At 52.4% G+C, this 27,861-nt stretch overlaps 9 protein-coding genes across 9 annotated transcripts, besides 1 other annotated feature; 6 read left to right on the forward strand and 3 right to left on the reverse strand.

The window, feature by feature from the left end:
• Positions 1–152: 152 nt before the first annotated feature.
• Positions 153–1,814, reverse strand: CABS01_13154 (kinase activator; the record flags this gene model as incomplete). Its single annotated transcript, XM_060546500.1, has 2 exons — positions 153–1,163; positions 1,248–1,814. The coding sequence occupies 2 exons, from the start codon at positions 1,812–1,814 to the stop codon at positions 153–155; spliced, it is 1,578 nt and encodes a 525-aa protein (XP_060395121.1).
• A 713-nt stretch (positions 1,815–2,527) lies between these two features.
• Positions 2,528–2,593: a sequence feature (Short protein (CABS01_13155, KAK1486527.1) was converted to a misc_feature.).
• Positions 2,594–3,326: 733 nt separating this feature from the next.
• CABS01_13156 (uncharacterized protein) lies at positions 3,327–4,405 on the forward strand (the record flags this gene model as incomplete). Its single annotated transcript, XM_060546501.1, has 3 exons — positions 3,327–4,043; positions 4,109–4,252; positions 4,307–4,405. 3 exons carry the CDS (start codon positions 3,327–3,329, stop codon positions 4,403–4,405), a joined length of 960 nt encoding a protein of 319 aa, XP_060395122.1.
• A 1,253-nt stretch (positions 4,406–5,658) lies between these two features.
• On the forward strand, positions 5,659–8,127 carry CABS01_13157 (glycosyl hydrolase family 3 N terminal domain-containing protein; the record flags this gene model as incomplete). Its single annotated transcript, XM_060546502.1, has 4 exons — positions 5,659–5,785; positions 5,851–6,576; positions 6,630–7,361; positions 7,415–8,127. 4 exons carry the CDS (start codon positions 5,659–5,661, stop codon positions 8,125–8,127), a joined length of 2,298 nt encoding a protein of 765 aa, XP_060395123.1.
• Positions 8,128–11,199: 3,072 nt separating this feature from the next.
• On the forward strand, positions 11,200–13,131 carry CABS01_13158 (GMC oxidoreductase; the record flags this gene model as incomplete). The annotated part of the gene is made up of 1 exon (XM_060546503.1): positions 11,200–13,131. One exon carries the CDS (start codon positions 11,200–11,202, stop codon positions 13,129–13,131), a length of 1,932 nt encoding a protein of 643 aa, XP_060395124.1.
• Positions 13,132–16,272: 3,141 nt separating this feature from the next.
• CABS01_13159 (uncharacterized protein) lies at positions 16,273–17,973 on the forward strand (the record flags this gene model as incomplete). Its single annotated transcript, XM_060546504.1, has 7 exons — positions 16,273–16,388; positions 16,443–16,575; positions 16,646–16,907; positions 16,966–17,397; positions 17,461–17,567; positions 17,626–17,725; positions 17,798–17,973. 7 exons carry the CDS (start codon positions 16,273–16,275, stop codon positions 17,971–17,973), a joined length of 1,326 nt encoding a protein of 441 aa, XP_060395125.1.
• A 345-nt stretch (positions 17,974–18,318) lies between these two features.
• On the reverse strand, positions 18,319–19,498 carry CABS01_13160 (oxidoreductase; the record flags this gene model as incomplete). The annotated part of the gene is made up of 3 exons (XM_060546505.1): positions 18,319–18,836; positions 18,897–19,122; positions 19,175–19,498. The coding sequence occupies 3 exons, from the start codon at positions 19,496–19,498 to the stop codon at positions 18,319–18,321; spliced, it is 1,068 nt and encodes a 355-aa protein (XP_060395126.1).
• Positions 19,499–20,938: 1,440 nt separating this feature from the next.
• Positions 20,939–23,272, forward strand: CABS01_13161 (uncharacterized protein; the record flags this gene model as incomplete). Its single annotated transcript, XM_060546506.1, has 7 exons — positions 20,939–21,023; positions 21,152–21,245; positions 21,326–22,179; positions 22,299–22,600; positions 22,905–22,978; positions 23,030–23,149; positions 23,221–23,272. 7 exons carry the CDS (start codon positions 20,939–20,941, stop codon positions 23,270–23,272), a joined length of 1,581 nt encoding a protein of 526 aa, XP_060395127.1.
• Positions 23,273–23,574: 302 nt separating this feature from the next.
• CABS01_13162 (pantothenate transporter) lies at positions 23,575–25,114 on the reverse strand (the record flags this gene model as incomplete). Its single annotated transcript, XM_060546507.1, has 7 exons — positions 23,575–23,737; positions 23,790–23,910; positions 23,985–24,287; positions 24,353–24,575; positions 24,645–24,733; positions 24,789–25,020; positions 25,088–25,114. The coding sequence occupies 7 exons, from the start codon at positions 25,112–25,114 to the stop codon at positions 23,575–23,577; spliced, it is 1,158 nt and encodes a 385-aa protein (XP_060395128.1).
• Positions 25,115–26,179: 1,065 nt separating this feature from the next.
• CABS01_13163 (uncharacterized protein) lies at positions 26,180–27,425 on the forward strand (the record flags this gene model as incomplete). Its single annotated transcript, XM_060546508.1, has 4 exons — positions 26,180–26,269; positions 26,322–26,710; positions 26,764–26,838; positions 27,020–27,425. 4 exons carry the CDS (start codon positions 26,180–26,182, stop codon positions 27,423–27,425), a joined length of 960 nt encoding a protein of 319 aa, XP_060395129.1.
• Between the last annotated feature and the right edge of the window lie 436 nt (positions 27,426–27,861).

Here is a 27,861-nt window from a genome sequence, read left to right on the forward strand (position 1 = left end):
AAACCATCAAACCATGAAACCGTATCCCTTGCCTATCTGGAGGCTGCCGTCTTTACCATGTTGTGAACGCCAATGAAACCATATCCCGGTGGATCCTTACACTCAAACAATCTAAATCAACACAGGAGCCAATCCGAAAGACTGCAATGCTCCTACCGCTGCTGGCTCCTCTCCAATCGGCCTCGAGCAGCGTCCACGACGCTTCGGTCCAGTGCCGGCGTGCTTCGCTGCCCGCCCGACATGTCGTCCTCGGCGTTGCCGTCGTCAACCGCGACGAGTTCCCACCTCTTCATTCCGCCGTCCATGCCCGGCCATAGATCCGTGGGGATGAACTCGCCAATATCCTGGCGGAATCCTTCGCGCTCCCGTCGATCATTTTCGACGAGTTTGTCAACGCTATCCATCGCCTTCTTCCATATGTTTGTAATCTTGTCCTCTACCATGCGGCGCCGCTCGACCTCCAGGATCAGGTTATCATAAGCGCCCGCGTACTTTTCGTAAAAGTCTCGAAGGTCGTCCATTTCGCCAAGCTTGTTGTAGATGGTGTATGTCTCATCCTCCCACCGCTGGAGGAACTCGGCCTCGCTCGCAATGTAGCTGGCCATACGAGCGCCCATCTCTTCCAGCGCAGTGAACCCTTGCAGGGTGCCGAGGAACGCCAATTTAATCTGTCCTGTTTGTCCAGTCATGGCTGAAAATTCCTCTTCCATGGTCTGGAGTGTCTTGTTGATTTCCTGGATGACACTCTCGACCTCTGATGCATCGCTAACCACAACATTCAGCATGTCCGCCCGGTCTTTCATCGTTATCGGTTCGAGGTCGGGCATTTGCGACTCTTGGTCAGCGATTACGCCAGACAACGATACACCATCGCCGCCTTGTGACTGCGTCACCTCCGCCGCCCTACGACGAGCAAGAGCCGCGCCGCCCTCTGTCGTCCGCACCGCTGTGACGCACAAGTCAAAGTGTTTAGTCAAGGACGTGAGCAGTTGGGCCATGTCATGTGAACTGTCTACGAGAGAACCGAGAAGCTCGGGTATCGGGTCGTATTGTGACGAGTCGGAGGGCATTCGAGGCAGGGGTGTCGTCGTCATCGTTTTCTTTAGTGCTCGCAGGTCATCGTCGAAGCGAAGGAGATCGCCATCAAAGGATGTTTGGATAGCCTGCAGGTAATTCATTCCGTCAGTCGTCTAGACTATCATAGATAGTGTGGGAAATCCAGAGGCAGCAGGGGTACGTTTACACACCTGCAGCTCGCCGAGGCTCTGCTTCAGAGCCTCGACCATGACGTGGACGCTCTTTTCGTCCACAAAGTCCATCAGATTGCGGCGCTCTTCGCCCGGCGGTCTGAAGACAGCTTCCACAGTTGTATTCTTGAGCATGGCCATAGTCTCCTGCAGCTTCTCATTGGTTGCATCCATGGTCTTGACCAGGTGCTTGAAGTCGCGCTTGCCGGCATCGTAGGTTCTCTTGAGACCACGGCGAACCTTCATCAACAGCGCCAGCTGCTCAGAGATGGCACGTCGCAGAAACTGGGTTTCGGCATACAAGATAACTGCCTCCTCATGGGCCTGGCGTGCATCGGTCGCGATTTCGTTTGCTCGCAAGACGGCCGTCATGGACGAGAGCGAGCGTTTGGCGGCGAGCAGGTGTTCCACCAATGTCTCAACCGGCACATGGTCGGCAGCGGCGGAGGCTGACGTGGAGGGTGCATCACGGCGGTCTCTGGAATGTGAAAGGGACGTGGAGTCTCGGCCGGCCGAGGTGGACGAGGCTGGGCTCCGGCTAGACCTGTGGGACGGGGAATTGGCCATGTTGAATGGGGGAGAAAGAGAGGAAGTGCTTCACGACAAAAAGGTCAGGAGTTGGAGCGATTCATATTTAGGTAGAAAGGAATAGGATTAAGGTGATGATGGGAAGAGCAAAGCCAAGATGCGAAGCCAAGGTGAGCCAGGGGAGGATGAGGATGCAAAGAGGAACAAGGAAGCGATAGAGAGAAGGACGGGAAGACGGTTGGGATGGGACGGGACGGGATAGGACAGGACAGGATGGGATGGTGTAGGCGACGAGGATGATGTCGCGATAAGGTTGGAGCTTCGGTCAGGTGTGTTATCCTTATCGGACCTGGCTTACCTATCTCATCCGCGCACCACCCCCGAGAGTGCCTGCCACCTGCACTGTGAGGACCTCTTTGGCTGCTGCTGCTGCGTTGCTGTTGGCCGTTTGCGGTGCAGCCTTATTTCGCACAGGCCACCAGAGCGGAGACCTCCCCCTGGAACCACAGTCAAATGGCGGCGATGATTGGCTGTGACTCACTTTTATGGGTCTTTCTGCCTGGGGAGCTCCCAGTAGCTCCTTCTCCAACAGTCTTCAGCGCCATTCCAGCAGGAGCGATCCAGATGATCTCACACCTCCCCAGGCACTTGATCATCGCTGCGTCCGGAAAATATCTGGAAATCTGGAATATCCACTGCTCACCTTTGAATGTCACCAATGTCACTTTGCTCACCTTGACTTATCCATTCCCATGTTCACCTTGGAACCAAATCAACGTCACAGTGGTTCATCCTCCCACCACGGCTCAACGTTCTAGAACAGCTAGAAAAGGGGCTGTCAAGGCTGGACCCTGCCGAAGCTACCGACTGAAACAACCTTTTCCACCAACATCCGATGAAACCAGACGCTCTCTGACACTTGTATCAATTCCAGTCCAACGTAAAGCCATCAAAGACGAAGACCGAAGCTGACGTCGCCAGCTCCGAGCTCTACGGAAATCTCGAAGCTCCTGTCATGCCGATCACTTTCTTGACTCTGGCAGCTGTGGAGAATGATCCAATGGCCTGCTTCAATCTTCGGCAGCTACCCGGCGTCGCTCCATGGCACACCATTCTTTACGGACAAAGGCTCGAACCTGATGCGGCCTTGAGGTGCCGTCAATTTGAATTCCTGTCATCCGATGCAGCAAAGCAAAAGCTCCATCAGGAATTCTCGGCGAAACTGACGAAATCGACTCTCTTTCGACCAACGGCGACCAGCACGATGCTCACCTCATCGTCAGCACGATAATATCAGGCACAGACTTGAGGCGAGTGGTTCATCCAGCCACATGTGGCTCGGCCTCAGCACCTTCGGACTGCGCCATCCTCGGCCGGCCCCCTGGTTTGAGACAGGCACATCCCAGTGATGACTCGCCTTCCATGAGCCGTGGCCGGGCAACAATCTGCTCCCGAACACACGTGTCGTAAATTTTCAGAAAAGACAACCTCACAGGCTCATGCGACATCGATCTGTATGCCGCGCGATCTGTCGGGCACTCGATGTTCTCCATGGCCCCGAAATCACCGACTCCGTCCATTTCGCACCTCATCTCGTCTTATCCGATCTTGTCCATCCTCGCGGAATATGTTTCAGCCTTGGACCTTCTTCACATAGCTCAGACGAACCGTAACCACCACGCCCACATCCTCGGTTCCCGTACAATATTCGAGAAGCTGAAAAGCCTCTGTCTCTGCGATGGCCGCGGCTTAGTGCAACGCCAAAACTTTAGCGGACGCTACTGTCCAAACTACTGGACTCTTCTCTGCGGCCTCCCTCCCATGGTTGTCGGGGACGAGGAAATCGAAGTCAAGCTGTACAACATCAAATGCGACGAGGCTGGAGCTCTGCCCTGCCGGAGATGTGGTATCAACGTCTGTGAGGAGTGCAGGTACTACGATCGGCTTCTGTCCGTGGAGGAAAGCTATGTCGAGCCACGCTACAACTGGCGCCCTCTCAACATCATGTGTCTTTGCCGCGATTGTGACTTCCAGCTCGAAGGTGATAATCGGAAGCTACAACTCAGCGACACATGCGATTGCAACCTATGTCTAAGGTGGCTTTGTACCAAATGTGAAGACGCGCAGAGAAAAGAGACCACAGCGTATTACGACACGCGAACTCAGGAAGCGTCGGGCCAAAACAATGTGCTCAACCAACCAGAGGAATGGGGTCCCGATGAAGCCTCAGAGACCAAGCAACTCGAGATATATGGCAAATGGCGCAATGTGAGTTCCTGTCAATTGAGCCACGTGAGTAGTTGCTTTACACCTGCTAATAGCTCTGCCGTCAGTTCTATTGCCCTTGCGGTGCCGGCGTTGCGCAAGAGACCGTCCCAAGATGCACTTGGTGCAAGCGCCGTGTCAAGACCCAGGACGAATGGTTAGATGAAAGAAATCAGCTTGCCCGACTTGATAAACCGGGGGGTTCGTTCTATGTATGTTCAATCTACGTTGGGAGGGTTGGAAGCAATCACTTACAGTCCTTGTAGAACCCGGATCACCCACCCTTCGTCATGGACACCAGCTATAACTATCCTACTCCCTACCCGAGGCTGGGGTACATTCGGCCTGGGGACGATGTCCCGTGATGACTTCATCTTTTTTGCCGAGGTTGCTCTTCCGTTAGAGTACACTGCTCGAGACAATTATGCCCGACGTCGTGTGTGGCCGCCCTCCCGTCATCGGTGGTAATCCATGGCATAGTACCGACAGGCATGACCCGGGAGATATTACTCCAGAATTCATACACCACGCCACTCGGACGAACCAACAGGGGATCACAATCGTCTCCATCTGAAATAGGCCAGCAAGGACGAAGAGCCAATCGAACCGGCTCGCTTATACGTCTTGCTCGCACGCTCTTCGTGAGAGACGTTCTCACAACCGGTGTTTTCCCGATGGCTGCCACCCCACCGCGTTCATCGACGATGATGGAGGAGTATTGTGTGAATTGATACTTACAAACCGACTTCGGACACGAGTTGACCAACTTCATTGCCGAAGAGCTTTCCGTCCCAGGACTCCAACCAGTCCAGAAGTGGAATTCGACCAGTCCCAATCTTACGACGTTCCCCGCATTCTCCCACATGCCGGCATCGCATCGCGCTGGAGATGCGGAGGTGACATGGGAATACTCTCCGGTATTGCTACCTATAATACCTGCCATCTAAAACAACCCCGGTCGTTCCATTCTCCATTCTCCATTCTCCATTCCCCACGATTTCCCCGCGCGCCGAAGAAAATACCGCCGAAGAGCCTCCAGGCTGCATGGAATATCTCCAGACGAACTACTCGTGGCCTGGCTTCGCATCCTTAGCTGGTTGAACCTGCGATGGGACTACCAAAACTAGGCAAACTAGCCACCAACGGCCATCCACACCTTTCTCCCCCGCACCGTTGAGAAATGGCACCAACAACGTGGACCGACATGGAGTTTTTCCCGACTTGGGGAGACATGGGGTTTCCACACAGACTACCACCGTAAAAAGCTTGCCCAAGTGGCCGGCGTCGCATCGTTGATGAGATCATCATTGTGCCTTTTGACTCCTGGAAGACGGATTCCGAGTGGAGGTGGATCTGGCTGCGGCGAAAAGTTGAATGTGATCATGGGAACACCGTCGACTAGGGAGAAGGGCCGACGGCGTGCACAGTACTGCGCAGCGGTGCCGGGGACTAGATGTCGGCCGTCGACTCATCTCAGTCCGAGGAGAAGTTGGACAGATGACGTGGGAAAAGGCACGACAAGAGGGGAAGTTCTTAAGTGGTTGGATTTCCTGCGTACGGGGACCATGGAGCAGAGAGTTTGCAAGCTCAAGCTGTGCTCTTCAATTGGGTCCTCAACATGGTCAACAACTTGATTTCGACGTTGGCGACGGCCCTTGCTGGCCTCACGCTCTGCGCTGCTCAAGATAGCTATACCAATGATACAGATCCTTACTATGGCCAAAGTCCAGCCGTCTACCCCACGCGTCAGTACTGACTTCTCTCTTAACCTGAGCATACCGTGACATGAACCTAACCAAGAACCAAATAGCCGTGGGAAACGGAACGACCAATGAGAAATGGGCCACAGCGTACCAGCGCGCAAAGTCCCTCGCCGCTCAGATGACCGTCGAGGAACTCGCAAACTTCACCCATGGCTGGGATGGCCTCTGCACCGGCAACACAGGCTCCGTTCCTCGTCTCGGCATCGAGCCCATCTGCCTCCAAGACGGCCCCGATGGCGTCCGCGCGCAGGAATTTGTCTCGGCGTTCCCCTCCGGCATCCACCTCGGTGCGACATGGGACAAGAACCTCTCGTATGCCTACGGCGAGGCCCTGGGCGCCGAGTTCCGCGGTAAGGGTATCAACGTCGGCCTTGGACCCGTCGGCGGACCCCTCGGTCGTATCGCGCGCGGCGGCAGAAACTGGGAGGGTCTGAGTAATGATCCGTACCTGTCATCTGTTGGCGTCGGTGGTATTACCAAGGGAATGCAGGATGCTGGAACCATTGCGTGCCCGAAGCACTGGATTCTCAACGAGCAGGAGTACCGCCGGAACCCGAGTGTTGAAGAAGGCGAGGCCGGATCTTCCAATGTTGATGATAGGACGTTGCATGAGCTTTATGTTTTCCCGTTCATGGATGCGTTGAAGGAGGGCGCTGCGTCGGTCATGTGTTCTTACAATCGCGCCAACAACTCGTATGGATGCCAAAACTCCAAGTTGCTCAATGGAGTCCTCAAGACTGAGCTCGGGTTTGAAGGGTTCGTTGTCAGCGACTGTAAGTTTCTCTTCCTTTCTGGTCTCCATGGCCGCTGCTTACGATTACCACAGGGGGCGCACAACACGCCGGCGTGGCAACCGCAAACGCAGGTCTCGACCTGGTCATGCCAAACGAAGCCTTCTGGGGCGCATCCCTCGTCGAGGCAGTCAACAACGGCAGTGTCACCCGTGAACGCGTCGAGGACATGACGACAAGAATCCTTGCGGCGTGGTACTACATCGGTCAGGACAGCGACGACTACCCAGCCGTCGGAGCCTACTCGAACCTCCAGAAGCACGCGCCCGTCGACGTGCAGAACGGGCACAAGGCGATCATTCGCGAGATCGGCGCCGCCGGTACCGTGCTGGTGAAGAACGTCAATGGCACGTTGCCGTTCAAGAACCCCAAGTTCTTGACGGTGTACGGTTACGATGCTAGCTTGCCTCCCACGCCGTGGGGCAGCACGAGTTATGGCCCGTCATGGGGTACTGTACTGGCGGATACCTTCAACGGGACGTTGCTTTCTGGTGGCGGCTCCGGAACGACGACGCCGCCATATGTCATTACTCCTTTCCAGGCCATCCAGGACCGCGTTATCGCGGACGGCGGAGTGGTTAAGTGGGATTTCTACTCTGAGAACCCGCAGCCCAACTACGTCAACTCGGAGGCATGTCTGGTCTTTATCAACGCGTGGGCCTCAGAGGGATACGACCGACCAAGCCTGACGGACGAGTTTAGCGATAACTTGGTCAACAACGTCGCGGCCAACTGCTCCAACACGATTGTCGTGTTGCACTCTGCCGGTAAGTCTTATGCTACTATCTAGCATAGCCACCGCTAACCGAAGTTCCTACAGGAACCCGCGTTGTCGAAGCCTGGGCAGACCATCCCAACGTGACAGCAATCCTCTTTGCCGGCTTACCCGGCCAGGAATCGGGCAACTCCCTCGTCGACATCCTCTACGGCGACGTCAACCCCAGCGGCAGACTCCCTTACACCGTCGCCCGCGCCGAGTCAGACTACGGTAACCTCCTCAACTCGACTGTCGAAGCGGGCCCGTTCCCGCAGGACGATTTCACGGAGGGTCTGTTCATCGATTACCGCGCCTTTGACCGCGACGGGATCTCGCCCCGGTACGAGTTCGGCTTCGGGCTATCGTATACTACCTTTGGCTACTCTTCCCTCTCCGCGAGTCCCGCGTCGGGCGTGAGCGCCGGTATCCCGGATCCGAGCGTCGCGATTGTTCAGGGCGGACACCCGGCCCTCTGGGAGGAAGTCGTCTCCGTGAGCGTGACGGTCCAGAATACGGGCGGCGTGGGCGGCCATGAGGTCGCGCAGCTGTATGTTGGTATTCCCGTAGAGGGCACGCCCGCGAAGCAGTTGAGGGGCTTCGAGAGGGTGTATGTCGAGGCGGGTGGGAGCGCGACGGTGGAGTTTGCGCTGACGAGGCGGGATTTGAGCTTTTGGGATGTGAGTGCACAGCAGTGGCGGTTGAGTGAGGGTGAGTATGGGGTTTGGGTTGGGGCTAGTAGTCGGGATTTGAGGGTGAATGGGACTTTTACTATTTGAGTGGAGGGAGGGTGGATGAGATATTTTGGGGGGGGGGGGGGTTACTCTAATGCTACTATCGTCTGAGGCAGGAATGTCGCTCGAGGTAGTTGTAATGATGATTATGATAATCAATGTAGCCGCATGTTGCGTTCAAATACATACACTGCCAGGAACGAGAAATCCAAGTCCATCCCTCTCTTCAAGACAATAATAGCTTTTTGAAATAATTGTACCCTGCATCTGTTGAAGTCGTTCACTGAGAATTAGAGGGGAGATATTAGACTTCGTGCATACATACCATTCATCATTCTCCAAAGTGCCTGGTCGGAGTCAGGGAATCGCAGGTCTTCCCCGAAACGCTTCATTCGAAGTCTACACCTGCGCGTCCAACTGGACACCACCAACCGTGCGATTGCACACCTTTCTGAGAGATTCCAAAACAAAATGAAGGAAACTACGTTGAAAAGAATCAAGAATGGGAAGGGCCTAAGATCATTCACAGAAAATGCAAAAAGTTAACCAGCGTGATGCATCCGCCGGTAATCGAAACCGGGTCCCTTGCTGATCCGAGGAATGGAAGGCAAGGATGATAACCACTACACTACAGATGCTGGTTCATGAACTACTTGAGCTCTAGTTTATCCTTGAAGGGTAACTGTGCTGGTCAGAGCTCCGTCGGGTGGGTCTCAACCACGGGATACCGCGGGCTGCCGAGCGGCCAATCAGAGAGCCGTATTCAAAGAGCTCCCATCTCCTTCCTTCCGGCTCCAACGAGCCAACGAACTCCCCGGAAGGTTTGTTCCCCCTACCAGCCAAACATCGTAGCCAAAACATCAAGTCTTCCCGAGTCAACAGCACAGCCGGCGGCGAAAAAAATGCACTTGTGCTGCACGACTTGGGCTTCGGCGTATTAAGCTTATTCACGACTCCGCTCCACGAATCCTCCCCCTCACGCTACCTTACCTCTAGCTTGATTCGGCAACCATGTCGTCTCGAAGAGGCAGCGCAGACTGGTGATGTTGAATAATGCGAGGACCTCGCAACATATTACTTCCATTGCCCGACATTGAATCCGGTTGACTGGCAACGGTGAAGAGATCCGAGGCTGGCAAGTCAGTGCGAATGTGCGAGGTCGCGACAACGTGGCTGGGACTGGGGAGCCGGTCGATCTTTGTCCGAACTCTATGGGTACCACGTCAACGAGCAAGGACTGTCGATCTTTCGAGGAGCGATTCATTGCTTTCGCACGTGAACAGCAAGATATTCGCAAACTTCGCTGCAGCGATTCTTTCCATCCTTGTCGTCTTTTCGAGTCCGTTGGGGTCTCGGGGCATTCCATGCCCGCTAGGTATGGGACGCTTGAAAGGGAGGGACACGGGAAGAAGCAAGAAACAGGGAGGATATGTTGACGCCCTGACATGACCTCGAATGCTACCCTTCACTCGCCTTGACATTGGTGACGATATCTCCAACCCCAGCATGCTTTCTCCTTGAACGGCAGACGCTCTGATGGGCATTGACGCAAGATGCGATAGAGAAGGGCCGGTTGAGATATCCTCGACGACAGTTGCTGCTCAACAACAAATCCAAAATCACAATCTGGCCCCAACTTCATTATCGCCCGAATTGACTGGCGGAAAATGAGCCGCTTAGCCTCCCACCGGCTCAAGAATTACTCCTACGCCATCTCCGTCATGTTGAGTCGCCCGCCCGCTGTCAGTCTCATAACTTACCTCGGTAGCTTCCATCACTTCGCGCGTAACTCATCACCTCGCAGTCTCAGTCTTGCATGAGATCCCGAACCACCCCTCTCTCGACGGAGCACATTCACGGCCGAGATCAACCAAACCCGCAGAGCAGACTACGGAGTACAGAACTGCAGTGACTGCAGTGCGGGGAAGACCCGCCGTTTCAAGATTCAGTGTTGCATTGCAGCGCTCGCGGCGGAGGGTGAGGCAAGCACTAGCAAAAGACTAGCGAACCACCATCACTGAAAGAGGTGTGCTAACAGTCTCGGCAGATTGCTAGAGCACTGCTATATGCGACAATGATCGTCATCGCAGCCACTTCCGAAAAGTGAAGCCGCCTGCGAACGCCGCTCCGCACGTCTAATGTCGTCCTCGAGGTCGTTGAATTGCTGGCGTTGAGAGCATGGGATACCCTGTCCGGCGAAGGGCCATCCCGCGCGGTCTAGTGAACTGTAAATTTTACCTAGTCCAAGGCGGCAAAACAGCAACCGCAAATCGTTTTGCGTAGCCTGCGAGCATTCGGACGACAGGGATCCAAAAGTTGAGATGAGGACCTGTGCAAGGAATGGCCCGGCTGAGTGACTACTATTTCTGCATCAGATGATCTGTGTTGCTCAACACGAGCGCAGCCCCGAAGTAACCCAACATCGACAACTTCTCGATCCGATATTCTTCTTCCAGATGGACCAATTTTGATATTTCCCCTGTCAGCTTTCTCCTCTCACTGGCTCCTCAGGTTCAGGAGAAAATAACTCAATATCCTACCAACCCTTCGTGCCTGGTCTAATAGTCGAGGTTCTCGTATCCCTTGATAAACCTTCGCCGCTTCTTAAAGCCCCTTGATCTGGTTTGGAATACGCAAATATCTACAATGTCGTCACTTTCCTTTGTCTTTCCCAAAAAGACAACTCAAAAGCTTGACTCAATCAAGCACGAAAGGGAGGCGCCAGCAATGTCTTGGCGGACCGAGCCAGTGACCCCGCGCCGAGAAGGCCCGGAACAGTGTCCGGGCTATCGACTAATTCTAAGCGCAGCGGCGCGGACATGGATCAAGGTGGCATTCTTCGTCATGCCGAGTCCCTGGAGATTAATTGCCCACTAGCTGCCTCCCCAAAGAGATCACCACCATATCGCCTATATGTTTCTCGTCGATCGTGGCTTATAAGAGCTGGCGATCCCTCGTGGGATGGGTATCAAGATCTGCAAGTAATTACGGATACCTCGGCGTCGACGAATCTCTCAAGGTGTGTATTATCCCCAAGTTTATCATCGTCTTCTGGATTTCCCATGTCTGACTCAACCTACAACTCCAGTCAAGCCGCTTTTCACAATAGACATCGCCATGAGGTTAACAAATCTCTTCGGCCTCCTCGCCGCTTCCACAAGTCTCGTCGCTGCTGTCGACCTGACCGGCTATGAGTTCATCGTCGTCGGTTCCGGCGCCGGCGGCGGAGTCTTGGCTGCCCGTCTCGCCCTCGCCGGCCGCAAAACCCTTCTCATCGAAGCCGGCGATGACCAGGGAGCCAACGAGAACTACACCGTCCCAGCCTACCAAGCAAAGTCCACCGAAGACGACGCCATGGCATGGGACTTCTTCGTCCGCCACTATGCCGACGAAGCAAGGCAAGCTCGCGACTTCAAGACCACATACGAGACACCAGGTGGCGGCGAGTACACCGGCCTCAACCCGCCCTCCGGCTCCACGATGAAGGGAACTCTGTACCCTCGCTCTGGCACCCTCGGAGGCTGCACCGCCCATAATGCACTCATTGCTGTCTACCCTCACCGCTCCGACTTTGACTACATCGCCAGCCTCACCGGTGATTCGTCCTGGTCAGCAGACAACATGCGAAACTATTTCATCCGGATGGAAAACAACCGCTACCTTCTCCCCGGTGTTCCTGGCCATGGATACAATGGCTGGTATAGCACCGAGACTGCCCCTCTCAACCTCGCCCTTCTCGACCCTCAGCTCTTGAGCCTTGTCACCGGAGGCGCATTCGCCCTCGGAAACGAGACAAATTTAGTCTTCAACATCGCCACCCTGCTCGCTGGCGACGGTAACAACGTGGCCGCCAGCCGCGACACGACGCCTGGCTTTTACCAGATCCCCATCTCCTCCAACGACGCCCACCGTGTCGGTTCCCGCGAGTTCATCGTCGCCGTCCGTGACGCAAAGACTATCACCGGCGCGAAGCGATACCCCCTCGACGTCCGCACTAGCTGTCACGTCACCAAAGTCCTCTTCGACAACTCCTCTCCGCCTAAGGCTACCGGTGTAGAGTTCCTCGACGGAAAATACCTGTACCGCGCAAGCCCCCGCTCCCGCAATGCCGGCGCCGGCACCCGCGGCACAGCAACCGCCTCCCGCGAGGTCATCATTGCCGGCGGCGCCTACAACTCCCCGCAGATCCTTAAGCTTAGTGGCATCGGCCCGGCCGCCGAGCTGCGCAAGTTCAACATCCCCATCGTTAAAGACCTCCCCGGCGTCGGCACGAACCTGCAAGACCACTACGAAATCGCCGTCCAGGGTCGCACGCCCGCCGACTTTAGCGCTCTTAACGGTTGCACCTTCGGCTTCAACGGGCAATCCGACCCGTGCCTCGCGCGCTGGAACACCCCTATCCTCGGCGACCGCGGCATCTACGAGTCCTCGGGCTTTGCGGCGACAATGTTCTACAAGAGCAGCACCACCGAGCGTAACGAGTGGGACGTGTTCGCGTTCGGCGGACCCGTCAACTTTAGGGGCTACTTCCCCGGCTACAGCGTCAACGCGACCATTGAGCACGACTGGTTCACCTGGGCGATTCTCAAGTCACACCCGCGCAACACGGCCGGCTCGGTGACGCTGCGCACGGCTGACCCGCTCGACGTGCCGGATATTCTCTACAACTACTTTGATACCGGCTCCGGCAACGCCGAGGCTGATTTACAGGCCATGACGGAGACCGTGAAGCTTACTCGCGACGCGTTCAAGCGGCAGTTGGTGCCCATCAAGGAGGAGTTGCCTGGCGCAGACGTCCAGGGCGACGCGGCTGTGAAGCAGTATATCAAGGATACGGCGTGGGGTCACCATGCTTCGTCAACGTGCCCTATCGGCGCCGATAATGATCCGATGGCTGTGCTCGACTCCAGCTTCAGGGTGCGTGGGGTTAATGGCTTGAGAGTTGTTGACGCGTCGGTGTACCCGAGGATTCCTGGCACGTTTACTGCCGTGTCTACGTACATGGTCGGTGAGAAGGCTGCCGATGTGATCTTGAGCCAGAATCAGTAGACGATGAGGGGGTGGGAAGCGGATCTGGGAGGCTTTTTGTTGATATCAGCGTGCTTTTGTGTCTCGGGTAGCAGCAATGCGCTTAATATGATTAATATCGCTACTTACCTTATCCTAAGACGCAGGTTCTGTGAAAGTGATTAATTCTAGTCGTCCATTGTCGGCAATGTTCTTCTATATCATGCTTATAATTGCGACTTCAAAGGATCATCCTGTAGAGGGTAAGGATCGCAAGCTTAATGGACGCTATAGGTGCTGTCATCATGTACATGTAGCTTATGGTCGTACACGATGGAATACGAGGGTCGGAGTGTGAGGTAGGCCCGTCGACGGCTTCATGAAGCATCGACTTCACGAGATCTCAACTCCAGCAATTACCCTGGTTATTATGGAGAGTGTTAATCCAGAGGTTCAGCTCTTCTATGTAATACGGCTATTCAAGTTGCCGAATACGGATCTGAAGTGTCTGTCAAACCGAGAGTGGTGGGAGTTCAGTGGCATCACGCCTTGCCCGTCGCGCCGCCGGTTCACGTGATAGACACGTATCTGAAAGCCCTAGATGAGCCCGGGCGGTTTTCAATATCGGCTTCTAGCGAAGATGAGCATGATAACCTTCCTGAAGGAATCAGTGTGCATTCGGAGGCTGCGCTTCCGCAGGAAATTTTGATGGTATAGCTAATGTTTACCTGATACAATTCTAGGGATCTTACCACGCTCTTCAGTGGTAGTGGCCTTGACTTCAATGGCGCCTCTCGTCTGCCTGATTCGGGACCGCAACGGCTTCAGGTAGTTTACTCTGCCAGAGGCCAGATTATTTACTCGAGCTCTTCGGATTTAGGAAATGCTCATTCGCATTTTCCGCCATTTTGATCTTGAATAAGTCTCCTCCTCACATCCGCTAAATCTATTCATCCATGAATGCGAGAACAATATCTCCTCGTCCGACGGCCCCACCTAAGCTTTGCCACAGATGAGGGGTGGGGTCATTCATGAACATATCCTCTTGAGGCCCGTCAATCAAATATGCCATAGCTGGTTTCAGTTTGGGAGGCCCACTCAAGAGGATGAGCCTAGAGCCTACGGGAAAGACCTCTGAAAACTCGCTCGCTAAGTCATCGGGGAAGACAGACTGGCTGTCCGCGTTCACCAAAGCTATCACTTGCTTCTAGGACCGTATTACTCCGATTCCAGTGGCAAGGCTAACTGAGTTCACGCTGGAATCGCATATGGGTATGTGGTCGGAGTCTGTCTTTCCCAAGTCACCAGGCCCGCTGAAACGCATGTACGGCGCCACGCAGAGTGCTACTCCCAAAGTCATTTCACGTTCTGCAACCTTTCCGCGCAATAATAAGTCAAGCCCATGGTCTCATAATAATCGTCAATTAGTGACTGGAGCTCATCCTTTCTTACCGATGCTGAAAATCATCGGCCTGGCGGCTAAATGCCAGATTCTCTAGATGCTCCCAACGAATGACTTCACGAAACAGACCCACGGATCTTAGCGATGGGTGGAAAATCGCCTAGGCAGCATCTCCCCTCCGAATCCTGTGCAGGATGCCGAGTATTCTCCTTCGTACACGTATCTTACATTCAGCTTCTTGCAATTAGATGTCTCAATAAACTTGTGTCACTGCGTAAAGATTGCTTCCAAGATCATGCACACATAAGTCCGTGATGATATTTTGTGAGCGACTTCTGCTAACGCCGAGGTTTGACTTGCCGGCCGACCTGCCGGTCGGGCAACTCTAAAGCAATTGGCTACTTCGGCTAGATTCATCTCAAAGTTGGCTTGGCGAGCGCGCCATGAACCTTGGCAGCGCCCGGCACCTTGTTATTTACAGATATAGGATCGGGCGTGGGTCGCGGATCGGTCCAGTTGCCGATAATCCAACATTCATTGAAGTTGGCTTGCCATTTGCTCTTCAGTTTGACAGGAAGTTCCATAACGTGACCACCGGCCATCTCCGTGGCGCTCTGTGGCTTTACAGTATTAGTAATTCCATCGCGATACTTCGGTCCGAGTTCTTCTACACTTCTGCACGTCATCCCAGTAAGTACCTTGTTACAGTATCTCGTGCTACTACTCCGACTCGTACTAGGTGGGCTATTGGAGTCTGCAAAGATATACATCAATGCCATTAAGATGCCGAGACTGACCACTACAGTATAAGCGGTGGGATACACATCGAATCCAGAATATTGCAAACCACAAGTGTCCAGTATGTTTATCCCTGTAACCCACCGATGCTGCATATTTACCTTCACCGCCCTGTTTCGTAGCAATTGCATTATAGTAACTACATGAGCCTTAGCAGTACATCATTACACCGGTAAAGTGCGAATCGAAAAGGCCCCAATAGCTTGATGCATGCCATCTTCAGAGACGCCAATGATGATGAAATTAGTACCCTAGTCAAATCGCGAACCTAGGGTTCGAGTACATCTGTAGGTTTAGTGGAGAGCCAATGATCTACGTAGTGATCCAGAAGTTAAAGCTGCATAATCGAGTTTCACATGTTAGCCGAAGTCTGAGCGCAATGAGATGACAGCCATCTCGTGCGTTGATACTGCAGGCCTTGGACCGGAATATGCTTAATTTGTGAGTGACTGACTCAACTGATAAACGCCTGAATCACCGGCAATTAAAAAAAGAGTTCTACTGATCGACCTTATTGGGTATTCTTCAGAAATAACATAATAAGCTTTGAGATTATACAGGATCTTGAACTTTAGTGATATTTTCAGCTTCAAAAATAACGAGGCTGAAGTGACGCCCGAGGTCGCGGACTACTCCGTGTCGGCTCCATGAAAAGCGGGGTTGTTATGATTGGGCCTTCGGCCTGCGGGTAGCTCCTTGAGAACATGCGAAAAGATCCAAGAGGGTAATCTTTCCCTCTCCGCACCGCCACATCCTAGCCCGAAAGAGGAAATGTAATCCGCCAAACTCCGCGTACATTTTCCTACGCGAAGTCCACGTCTCTACGAATAGCCGTACGTGTATCCGTAACCACGAGGCCTATTGTAACAATCCTTGGTCCGGACGCCTGTCTGAGTATGTACAGCTTGATGACATTGGTTCATCTCGGCTCGATCACGACGACATCAACTTGCCTCAAGACAGCATCGTGGGCATGTTGAGGGATGTCTGAGCATGATTTGGCTGGCGAGATATGGAAGAGCCCTCTGCCGTCGCTCCTAGACATCAGCGTTGCGAGGCGGGCTGGCCAAAGAGGCCTAGATGAAGATATAGTCGCAAAGTAAGTCTGACGCGTTGCGTTATGTTTCAAGCTTTTGTTGACGCAGTGATACAGAGACAGCCAGGATGACTCTTTCCAATCCATCTCAATTTCCCCGTCGTTGAGTCAACATGGCGTCGGAAGACCATTCGAAGACAGGGAAAAAGCGAGATTGTTCATGCACTACATTCATGATCTCTCTACATGGGTAAGTGATCGTCTTGAAAGTACATGGACTCAGACATAGTGATCGAGAGCTAATGTTCAGAATCGTACAGGTAGATGTGAGCGACAAACGTCGACATTTCGGAACAGAAGTGCCCAAAAGAGCATGTCATTCACCCCTGCTTGCATACGCGATCATAGCATTGGCATCTCGAAGCCTCTGCTCCATCAAAGGAACCGATGACTCCAAACCTTCTACCTACTACAGCCACGCCTTGCAAATCTTGATACCGATCCTGGGTAGCTCTACAGAGGCCCTGAATGAAGAAGTTCTGGCGGCGATCGTAATCTTGAGACAATACGAAGAAATGACTGGTAAGAGTTGCCAACTTTGGTTGCGATTGTCTTTTGAAAATTGACTTTCTTTTTGAAGATACCGACTTTGGCGTTCATTTATCCGGCAGTTCCAAACTTCTCAACTCCATGTTCAGCCTCGCGAGTAAAGGTGGACTGGGAGAAGCAGCGAGTTGGATCGTATTGCGCCAGGACTATTGGGTCGCCCTGGTCAAATCCCAGCCTCTGAGCATCAACTTGGACAGCTACAAAGGTTCTAGCTCGTTCGTTGTTTCCGATCCCGAGTGCCTTGCCAACCGTGCCGTCTTTTTGTGCGCCCAGGCCTGCGCCTACGCCTTTCAACCCACCATGGTCAGAGACCTCGATCGATGGAATAAACTCAACCAGGAGCTCGGAAACTGGCTCGTCTCTAACCCTTGGCATGCGGATCCTCTCTGGGTAGACCCGCCGCATGATACCAGTGCCAACGGGTCTGCTTTTCCAACGGTATGGATGACGCATCCTGCTCATGGTGAGACTAAATATCGAAAGTTCGCCTTCTTTCCTTGTGGAAGCTAACAACTTGTGCTTTTAGTGGTGGGATATCAACATTACAGTCTTGCACGCATGATCTTGCACATTTTCAACCCATATCTAAGCAAACCGAGTCTTGATACCTTTAGGCGGAGAAGGGAGTCAGAGGTGAGTCGGCAGTTCCAAGCCTTTGGCATCAACGTACAATCAGACTGACACCGCTCAGCAAGCAGTTCTGGATAACTTCCGTCTCCTTCTAGGTCTCGCGATCAGCAACCCGCTGGTAGTCAATGCCAGTTTTACAGCTGCCCATGCATTGAGAGCCTGTAAGCGCCCCTGCCTGATCCTGTATTGAATGAGCATATGACTGACTAGTGCGTCCGTGTTCGCATTTACAGGTGGCATATATCTCACGGACCCCAAAGAGCAACGCGAAAGCCTAGATTTACTCGACAAACTACATCAACGGACTGGATGGCGCACGAAAGACTTGGAGGAGCAACTGAACTCTCAGTGGTCACAAGATAGTTGCAACAGTGCCTTTGGGCATCTTTTTGCAGACGCTCGGAAGTGATAAAACCGAAAGTCTCCACGGCCTTGCTTGTCTCTATCACGTTTTTCCGCGGAGAAGAAGCTTTCAGCCAATATCTAGGACAGACGTTAGGTTTCGGCAAAGTCAATGCAGCCTGCGGGCTATCTCTGCTTCCTGCCAAGGAATCATAATCTATAAATCATATCCTAGCTCTTAGTTGACCTTAATGCCGAAGTTTGTGCGTATGAATCTACGTGCCCGTTTGTATAAAGCAGTTAAACGGGAGTGAGCAGACTGGTACAGCATCTTCAGTAGACAGCAACTGAATAAAGACTTTCTATTTCATTAAGCAAGGGAGAACTTTCTATCTGTCCCCTATAACATCGTCTACAACTTCGCCTGCTTCTCAAGGCGCCGACCAATCTCGTGAAAGTACAACTTCTTGCCTGACTCCAGCGCCTCTTGCAGGTAAGACCCAATCTGGACAGCCTTGACAGCGTTGGTCAACTTGAGAGGCAACTTGGTGTTGTCCAGTGCAGCGGCAGTGAATTCGTTTGCCTCCTGGACGAAGGCATACTCGAACCGACCGTAGTAGTGGGCGGGGACTTCCCTGGTGATACCCTGGGGCCCGTAGTAGTTGACAAAGTTGGCTTGGGGGTTTCCATTGACTGTGAGCTTGCCGCCGGTGCCGATGAGCTCTGTGGTATCCTCTTGTCCGTGCGCCATCATACGCGAGTTGTAGAAGTAGGCGATCTTGCCGCCCCAGAACTCAACAATGCCGACGGCATTATCGCAGTCGCCGTGCTCCTTCAGCTCAGGAGAAACAGCTGTAATACCGGATGCTGACACTGACTTGACTTGGGAGTCCTCGCCAAAGAACCATAATGACAGGTCAATGTCATGGACTGTAGTGTTTATTAGTATAGGCAGCCAATCACTTTTGGATAATCGGGAGAGATACTAACCACTCATGTCAACGAAACAACCGCCGTTCAGGGCCGCATACTTGACAAAGAAGCCACTGGGATCATGCTTGTCACATGTTTGAGATCTGATAACGGAAGGTCTGCCGATCAAGCCCGTCTCAATCTTCTCAAAGGCGTCCCTGTATGATGAGTCGAAACGGCGGGAGAAGCCGCACATGACCTTGAGATGAGGCTTGTGCTGGGCAGCAGTGACGACCTCCATGGACTGCGGAGTATAAGCAATGAGTCTGCAAGATTGATGGTTGGAAGCTACTGACCTTGGCGAGGTCGAGAGAGATGGGCTTCTCGCACAGGACGTGAAGATCCTTGTTGATGGCCTTGATAGCCTGATCGGCATGCACCTTGGTAACGGTGGCAATGACGACGGCTTGGAGGCCCTCGTGAGTGAGCATCTCGTCGTAGTCGGTATAGAGAGTGACTCCGTGAGGCTCTAGCTCTTGTCGTGCCCAAACAAGCTCATTCTCATCCGGTGTGAAGGCGGCAACGAGCTGCGCGCGGGGGGTGCGGTGCAGGAAGTTGATGGCATGACGCTTGCCCATACGGCCAAGGCCAGACGCCGCGATTCTGAGTTTCTGGACCATTTTTGTGTATGTGATTCGTGGATAGACAGGAAAATTTACTCAAGCGTCTTTGAAGGGGTATGAATGCAGGTGAGTCAACAAGATGGATGAAGAGAGAAGACTGGCATGCTGGAATCATCTGGCAGACCAGGCACGAGCTCCTCATCTTATATAGGCGACCAAGGCGCTGGCATGCACGAATATGGAGCATCTACAGTGATTATATGAACGAGACATACTCACGATGATACTGAATACGGTTGGAACTTCCTTCCTACCGGTGTTCTGCGGCATTCGGGAAACTGATAGCGCAAAATGCCATGGCTAGAGGCTGAAGCTGTTGCAAACAACATCGAGAAAGGTTGGCTGAACAGACCAATCATGACCCCCAATTCGTCTGAGCAATTGTCAGCCAACGGAAAGCCTTACCCTTCACGACCAACGAGGCAAAATTCGCGCGCGCCGTGGCGATCCCGAGCGCGGGGAAGTGGGTCCGGGGCAGAGGCCGAGTCAGTGGATCATCTTTTGGGGGTTTCGCTCAAGTTTTACTCTTTTAGTCGAATAGAGCAATGCTTTCCGCGACGGTCTGTTGTTAGACTTGGGTCCAGAAATCCGGAGACTTTTTGAATTCCCATTACCCCAGACAGTTATGAGATCATGATCAACTCAAGTAGGTGCCGATTCCCAGCAGAAGCCAGCGTAAGGTAGTTTACTCGCAAAAAGATATGGTGTTAAAGCTTCATTGGGGTTTGAGGCTCCCCGTAAGGCGGAAATAACGAGATTAGATGAGGATACCCATGATTTCTTTTATAAATTTAGCTTACGGTTTTGATCGCGCCTTCTTCGCGAATTGCTATGAACTCAATTGTGATTGTCTATCAACCCCAAAAGACTACATAAGCTCAAACCCAAATTCAATACCAGACGCCTACCGGCACGCAGTTTGCACGAGACTATCATTGTAACATCTGGCCACGATGACTTTGACGCGCCATCGGCGACATTCGGCGTTCTTACCGCACGTCTCCAATTATTATCCCCGCACGGAAATCCCTCCTTAGTTCGACAGACTTGGAAAAAACTGCGCGAAAGGCCCCGGTCAATCGTCCGAGTTACAATGGTGTGTACATTGGCCACATCCCATACCAGCCGCCAGTTCTTGTTCGCCTTTCCCCCACAAACATGTTGCTCACCTTCTGTCGTCCCACCTGAGCCGTTTGCCGCCGCCCAAGAGGAATAACCGCCTTGCAGTGCAAGTGAGAGACAGTCGCTGTTTTCTTGCCTCAAATGCCCAGTCCGGGAACCGTAAGGAGGCCGGGCTGCGAAAGCTGTCGCTCAAGGTACGTTACTGGAGACCATTTACTCAAGCTGTCATTCATCTGTAAATCATTCCCTCTTTACTTTGGTAGGAAGGGTAGCCAATGCCCCGGCCTCTCGGATAGGTTTGCGGAACCCGCGGGGATGGCTGCCATTTCCCTCTGCCGCAGAACCCCTCGCTCCCAGCCCGAGACCGAGAACGGATCGATCTACCGCGTGGCCCCGGACAGTTCACTAACCTGATTTTGTATTGCCTTCCCCAGACATATCAAATGTAAGTGCGGGGGTGGATACGCCCCCCTTCGACAGTGGGAGTATTGACGGCATTCCGTTCCAATAGCTGACTTATTCATAAAGGCGATAAAGGAGCCCCTTGCGGGCAGTGTGTTCGGAAAGGCAGGGCTTGTGTCCGCGGTACCAAGCTCAAGTTCAGACACATTACCGTGCCAAGGTGAATTGCTTATCCCTATTCTCTCTTATTAGTTGTCTCCCCAGCCCAAAGGCACGCATCTGACTGCTTCCAACCTACAGTGACACAGATGGTAATCGAGGGGAGCCCCAATATGAGTTCTCAGATACGCAAAAGTGGTGCCGGGTGGCGGGGAAGAGGATACGCTTCATCGACGAGACCGCCGATATAAACAGCCTCCACAATGATGGATTCGACTCCGACGACGAAGACTTCATCTCGATCGAAGATTATCCCCCGAGTCCACCAGCACTACCACCGCGACGGACCAAGAAAAGACAAGATGAATTCATCAAGCCGTCATCGACCAATCGTCCAAGCCGAAACTCGGACGCCGCTGCCAACGAAACTGGCCAGAGTCCTTTACCCATCGAGAAAGGCCAGCCGTACCCCTTGACGAAGCTACCCGCCCTACACCCTCATCCTGCCTTCCGAAGCCCATCGTCAGGCCACTTGGAGTCAGACGATGCGCCGCGGTCCTTCTCACCAGTGCCTCGAAGCGCCATCAGCGAAATTGGTAGCGGGAGCCACTGCGACGACCCTAGCTTGCCCGAGCCGCGTCGATCCTTCAGTTCCGCCAACTTTCCGTTAGAAGACCGTCGTGAGGCAGATTTAGTTCGCCACTTCAGGGAGTTCATCGCGGCCTCCTTCGACTATGGCGACCCACACAATCGGATCTCGGTTCTTCTTCTACAGCATGCTGCTCTCAGCCCCGTGCTGCTCAATGCTGTCTTAGCTGTGTCGGCAAAGTCGAAGGATGAGGGCGATAGCCTAAACTTCTTTGATAAGCCTGCAGAACGATACTATGAGATGACTATGGAGCTTCTACAGCCTGCCTTGGATGACGCTGTTCCCGAGGTCGATGAGGCACATATTGCTGCCGCCGTTCTGCTCAGGCTTTATGAGAATATTTATAGTGCGTCCTCCCACTGCCTAAGGCTATGGCTTCATTGCCTGGCTGCATGGAACTCGAGAACCTGGCAAAGCATTTGTGACATCATGCCATGCACTCAGTCTCGCTGACTTTCATAATAGTCACACCGTTGTGTCAAAAGACACCTGTAACCCCGATATGGAGGTTCCTTTCCACGCACATCAAGACTCCCGAGCATGGCACTCTCCTGGAGGCAGCAATGTGGGCCTGGATACGCATCGAAATCTTCCGGTCCGTCATGCGAAACGAAAAGCTAGACCTCGAAATAGAGCATGTTGACTTCGATCGCTCCCTCCGACCAGCGGACGACGATATCTGGGCATGGCGGATGTGCCTCCACACCGTCGACGTACTCAACTACTGCTATGGGGAAAACAAGTCCCGCGAGACCTATGACCAGATGGTATCTTACGCTGCGAAGTGGATAAGGTCAGTTCCAGAGTCGTTCACGCCGGTCTTGGTAAAAGCCCCATTACGTGGTAGCCTCTTCCCAGAGATATTCCTATTAAACGATTCTGTCGTAATGGGGCTTCTGTTCTATCACATCAACCGTATTCTCTTAACGATACATAATCCTGATGCTCAACTCTTGGCTAAAGTATCCAAGCAAGCAGCTCGGTCGATCAATGCAAGTCTTCACTGTCTAGGAGCCGCATTTTCTTTGTCTCTCTATTTTTTTTCTTTTTTTGCTTACGTATATGTTGTAGAATGAGATCTTTACCGACGTGAAAATTCTTGCCGGCATGGCAGACTCGATCAGCCCATGTAATCCGGCTCATATGTAGGTTGATGAGCTCTCGGGATTTCTGAATAATCACTCACTCATCAACAGATCGGCCTGCATGGCAATAGTCTTGGCGGGCGACCGTTTCACCATACGGGAAGAGCAAGATGTACTCTACGAGTTGTTATCAAATACTGCAGATGACTTCAGCTGGGATGTATCATTGATGTAAGTTGGCCCGTCTTCTTTGCCAGTTTTCGCCTTGGAACCTAGAGTAGGGAGCTGACATCTTGAGGTAGACTAGCGCACTTGAAGAAGTCATGGAACTGGCCGGAAGACATGAGTATATAGCTCGCTTATGGCACTTTTCTATGACATGCCCCCAAGCTTGTATACCAAGTTGTAGATAACTTGAAGTTTTCTACCTTTTATCAAAAGTTCCCCCAGCCGTGATTTCTACGTCGAACGCTCATGGCCACTTTCTTTGCGGTTTGGTAAATGTTCACCGGCATGCATTCTTGGACTTGCCATCCAGACCAACTAGATGCCTACGTCCATAGGTAGAGCACAGTTCATTGACAATTCTCCCGTTCTTTGTCTAGATCATCACTAAACTTGGAAGATCCTGACTAGTCCGATGAGCGGTTTTCGATTTACGTCGCCCGGAGTGATGTCTCTACGTGTCCGACGGTTCCGTATCGGCTCTCAAAATCATTGCGACTGGGCCTCAAACTATCGTCACGACGTCTCTCTGACGTGAGATGATCGTTATCTGATTGCTGCTCGACCTCGTAAAGCTGTGGGTTGCGCTTCCTCCTTGAACGTTAATGCTTCTCCTATGGTTTCATTTCCAAGATTTCGAACTAACAAGTCCCGTTTGTACAGAAAGTCAAGCAGATACATGCCCGCAACGGCCAGCCCGCCGAAGAGAATTAGTATCTGGTAACCATACTTGTACTTGGGGGCGTCATATGTCGGAAATAGCACAACTTCAGGAGTTCACTAGCATTCCGAACATTAAAACTTGCAAGACAAAAAGCACTCCGCATGATATAAGACTTACCGGGCATCCAAGCACTGAAGGTGTAGGTAAAGATATTGCCCGTAGCGACCAGCAGTTGTCGGAGATTTGCATTGGATTGCGTGATCTCGTGCCCATAGCTGATGACAATTGGCTGAGCCGCACCGCCGGTATAGCTCAAGTAGAAGGCCGCAAACAAGGCCGCCTTAGGAACGTTCCATATTGACAGGATGATGTTCGACACAAGCACCATTGCCTGTACGAACATCACCGTCAGTACTCGACTACCCGTGGCATCTGAAAGCCAGCCCATAGCAAACGCTGCGACTATCTGTATGGCGTTTCCTGGAAATACATCAGGTCTCAGCACTCTTCACGTCGAAGCTAATCGCAGTAATTGTTAGACAAACCTATCGTCGGGAGGATGTTCGTCTTGACGACGCTATAACCCTCCCACTTAAGAAAGAGGTTGAAATACCCGGTACCGGACCCAGCTTCAGCCACCATGAGGTATGGAAGTATGAAAGCCCAAAGCTGCCATGAAGTGTATATCTCCTTAATGGCCTTCAGAGTCAGCTTTGATGGTGGTTTGCGACCCATAGCTTTGATGCGCTCCATGCCATATTCACGGTCCTGTTGATCATGGTCAGCCTGCATTATACGTCGATCTCCACTAACTTAATACAGGAGATGGCCCCTTACTTCTTTTTGGAGGTAGAAAGCCCTGGTATTGTGTGGTAAGTCAGGAAGCGCAAAGAATCCATACAAAGCGATCGGTATCGAGATGACTCCTATGAATGATCAACACCAGCTCCACATTGCCTCGGAGTTGTGCCGATGACTGACCATCCATGATGAAGAGCCACCTCCAGCCAGACAGCCCAGCTGTACCATTCATGCCAGTGTGAAGCCCTGCCTGGAGGTATCCACTGAACATACCAGCAATCGCAGCTGTCTGCTCAAACAAAGCCATACGCTTGGCGAGTTGAGACTTGCCGTACCAACTACCCAGTATGCTAGCGAAACCTGGGAAGGAACATGACTCAAGAAGTCCTATGAAAAATCGCAAAGCGTAAAGCTAACGATTCTTGGTCAGCAATGTTCTACTTTCAAGTCTTTGAGAGCGACAGAGACTGTGAACATACCGTCTCCACATTCTTGGCACTCGCCATGATCATTGTCAAGGCAGACCACCCGAGTTCACACGCCGGTATCCAAATCGACGGACGTACATATTTTAACTGAATCATCTGGACTGGGATAGTACCAAAAATGATACCAATGTTAAAGTATGTGTTTAGGAGGTTTCTCTCATTGCCATAAAGATCAAGCTCTTCTTGCATGCCGCTGACGAACGCATTGCTGTAGTTATTCTGATCGAGGTACTTGATGAAATACCCGAGAAGTACGTAAGAGCTGTCTTCAAGGTCAGTTGCAACAAAATCAAGTCAATAAGAGCCCGACTCACAAGAGGAAGGTGTCCAACTTCCGAACATATTTACGCTCTCGTGGGTCATCCCCCCAGACCTTTCTTGAGACGTTTGAGAGAACCCTCCATCTACCAACCTCGCTAGATGCGAGTTGAACCTCAGGGCCTGTAGACACCTCAAAAATTCTGCTTTCTGCCGTCACTGGTCATGTTTCTTAATGGTAAGTGAACAAATTGCTAAGCTGACTGAAGTGTGAAGGCAATCTTCATCCCTTGCCATGTGCAATCCTTATAGCGTACCCCGTTTCTACTTGAAGCACGCCATTGCTTCTGATTATGATGATCCTGTATCCTCTTCTGATGCATTCTATGTCTTCAGTGCGGCAAGAATTTCGGAAACTGTCCGATGCAAGCCATACAAAAGGCTTGAAATATGCCGGCAAGTGCATGCTTCCCAGGGTCTTCGGCAATAAGCAATGCATTTGAATCTCGCAATTAGAAAAGAGGAGAACTGCCGTATGTCCAAATAATTTACCGGAAAATTTGATGATATTGACGTCGGCAGCATTGTCACGAGAGATAAGATGTAGACATGTTACGGTGCCTTCAACCAATGTGAGGGCATAGATGCTATGACGAATCTCCAAGGATGATGTCGCAACAAGGACAACAAGATCGCGTGCTAGCTTGTACAACCTCCAACACGGAAATAAGCATCCGGCCATTTCTATATCAGACTGGACAACTCTGGCGTAATCGAGGTATTTAAAGTGCGTTTTCTACCAGATTACCAATAAACTCCACCAAAATGGCGACAGAAGTAAGCACGAAGGTCACAGAAGAGCGTCCAACGTTTCAGCTTCGGGCAGAAACGTCTATCAACTACGACAAGGAGAGCGTAGGTATCAACCATCATGAAATATTAATGGGCAAATTCTGATTGCTTCTAGTATGAATATGAAAGCCACCTGCCACATTTCGTACCCGGAACTCAGCCTCCATTGGAAGAGTTCCACCATGACGATGTCGGTTTGAGGGCTGATCCGACCAAGGAGAATCTTTTAGGGGCAACTGGGGTCAGCTATGAAGAGGTTACCCCAGCGGTCGGCACTGAAATCCGTGGAATCCAACTTAGTCAACTGAGCTTTGCCCAGCTTGATGAACTGGCACTCTTCGCAGCTGAGCGTGGCGTGGTGATTTTCCGAGACCAAGATTTCGCAGACATTGGACCCGAAAAGCAGAAAGCCTACGGAAGACATTTCGGTTCACTGCATGTCCATCAGATGGGCGGTCAGATCAAGGACTACCCAGAACTACTCCCTGTGTACCGCGACTTCACGTAAGTCCACCGCGACGACGAAAGCAGACATGGACGATTGACAGACAACGCAGAGCAGGTGCTGTAGATAACGAGATCAAAGACAATGTCACCAGCGTGAAGTGGCACAGCGACATGAGCTATGAGATGTAAGTCCGTTGCCAATGAACACACGTCATCGAATTGGAACCTGACAGCATACTGCAACGGGATGGGTACGACAACGTTCTTGCCTCTGAGCACTCCGGCATCTGGAGGGGATACTCTTTACCTCTCCACCACAGCAGCCTACTACGCTCTCTCAGAAACTTACCGTACGTTACTTCACAGCTTGAAGGCTGTTCACTCCGGCTTCTCTCAAGCTTCGGTGAACGACCACCGCGACCGATACATCCGGGAACCCATTGAAACCATCCATCCAGTCGTGAGAACCCATCCCGTCACTAAGCAGTTTTCTCTCTACGTCAATCGGCTGTACACAAAACGAATTGTCGGTATGAAGCAGGAAGAGAGTGCCGCCTTACTAGGATTCTTGTTTAACCATATCGAAAGAGGTCAGGACTGGCACTTGCGGGTTCATTGGAGGCCGGGCACGGTGGTGGTCTACGACAACAGGAACACTCAGCACTCTGCGCTGCGAGACTTCAGGGTCGAAGAGGGGACAACTAAGCGGCATATGTTGAGGATCACGCCGCAAGCGGAGAGGCCGTACTTTGATCAATTCAACAGCTCTTAGTGATAGCCCTGTCGCATGTAGCCATGGTAGTTCTGTCGTCTATTGACGTCTATCCTAATGTTTCAACCCCGCTACGTGTTTGTAGGGAACGGCAGATCCTTAGAGCGTGCTAGCCTGCCAAGAAACAGCAGTTCCCGCTGCATGCAGGTGTAAAGTTCACCAGGCCTTCCTCCACATTGTCTGGGCTTCCACGGGATACCCACATCGTCCCTGCTCTTCCCGATTGAACAAGGCGACAGGATGAGAACCGTGAGATGCTGAAGACAACGCTTGGATTGTCCATTCAACCGTGCATGTGAATCTGGTCCACAGTCTGTCACATAATGGGTCATTTCCGGACCCCTTCCAGACCCATCCTGCAAACAAACTATCACCAGCCCCGTCATCCGTCCGTCATCCGTGTACCTGGATCCTGGTAGCAGGAGATCCACAGCTC

This window comes from Colletotrichum abscissum (assembly GCF_030869225.1).
Source record: "Colletotrichum abscissum strain IMI 504890 chromosome Unknown Scaffold_43.1, whole genome shotgun sequence".
Taxonomy (NCBI): Eukaryota; Fungi; Ascomycota; class Sordariomycetes; order Glomerellales; family Glomerellaceae; genus Colletotrichum; species Colletotrichum abscissum.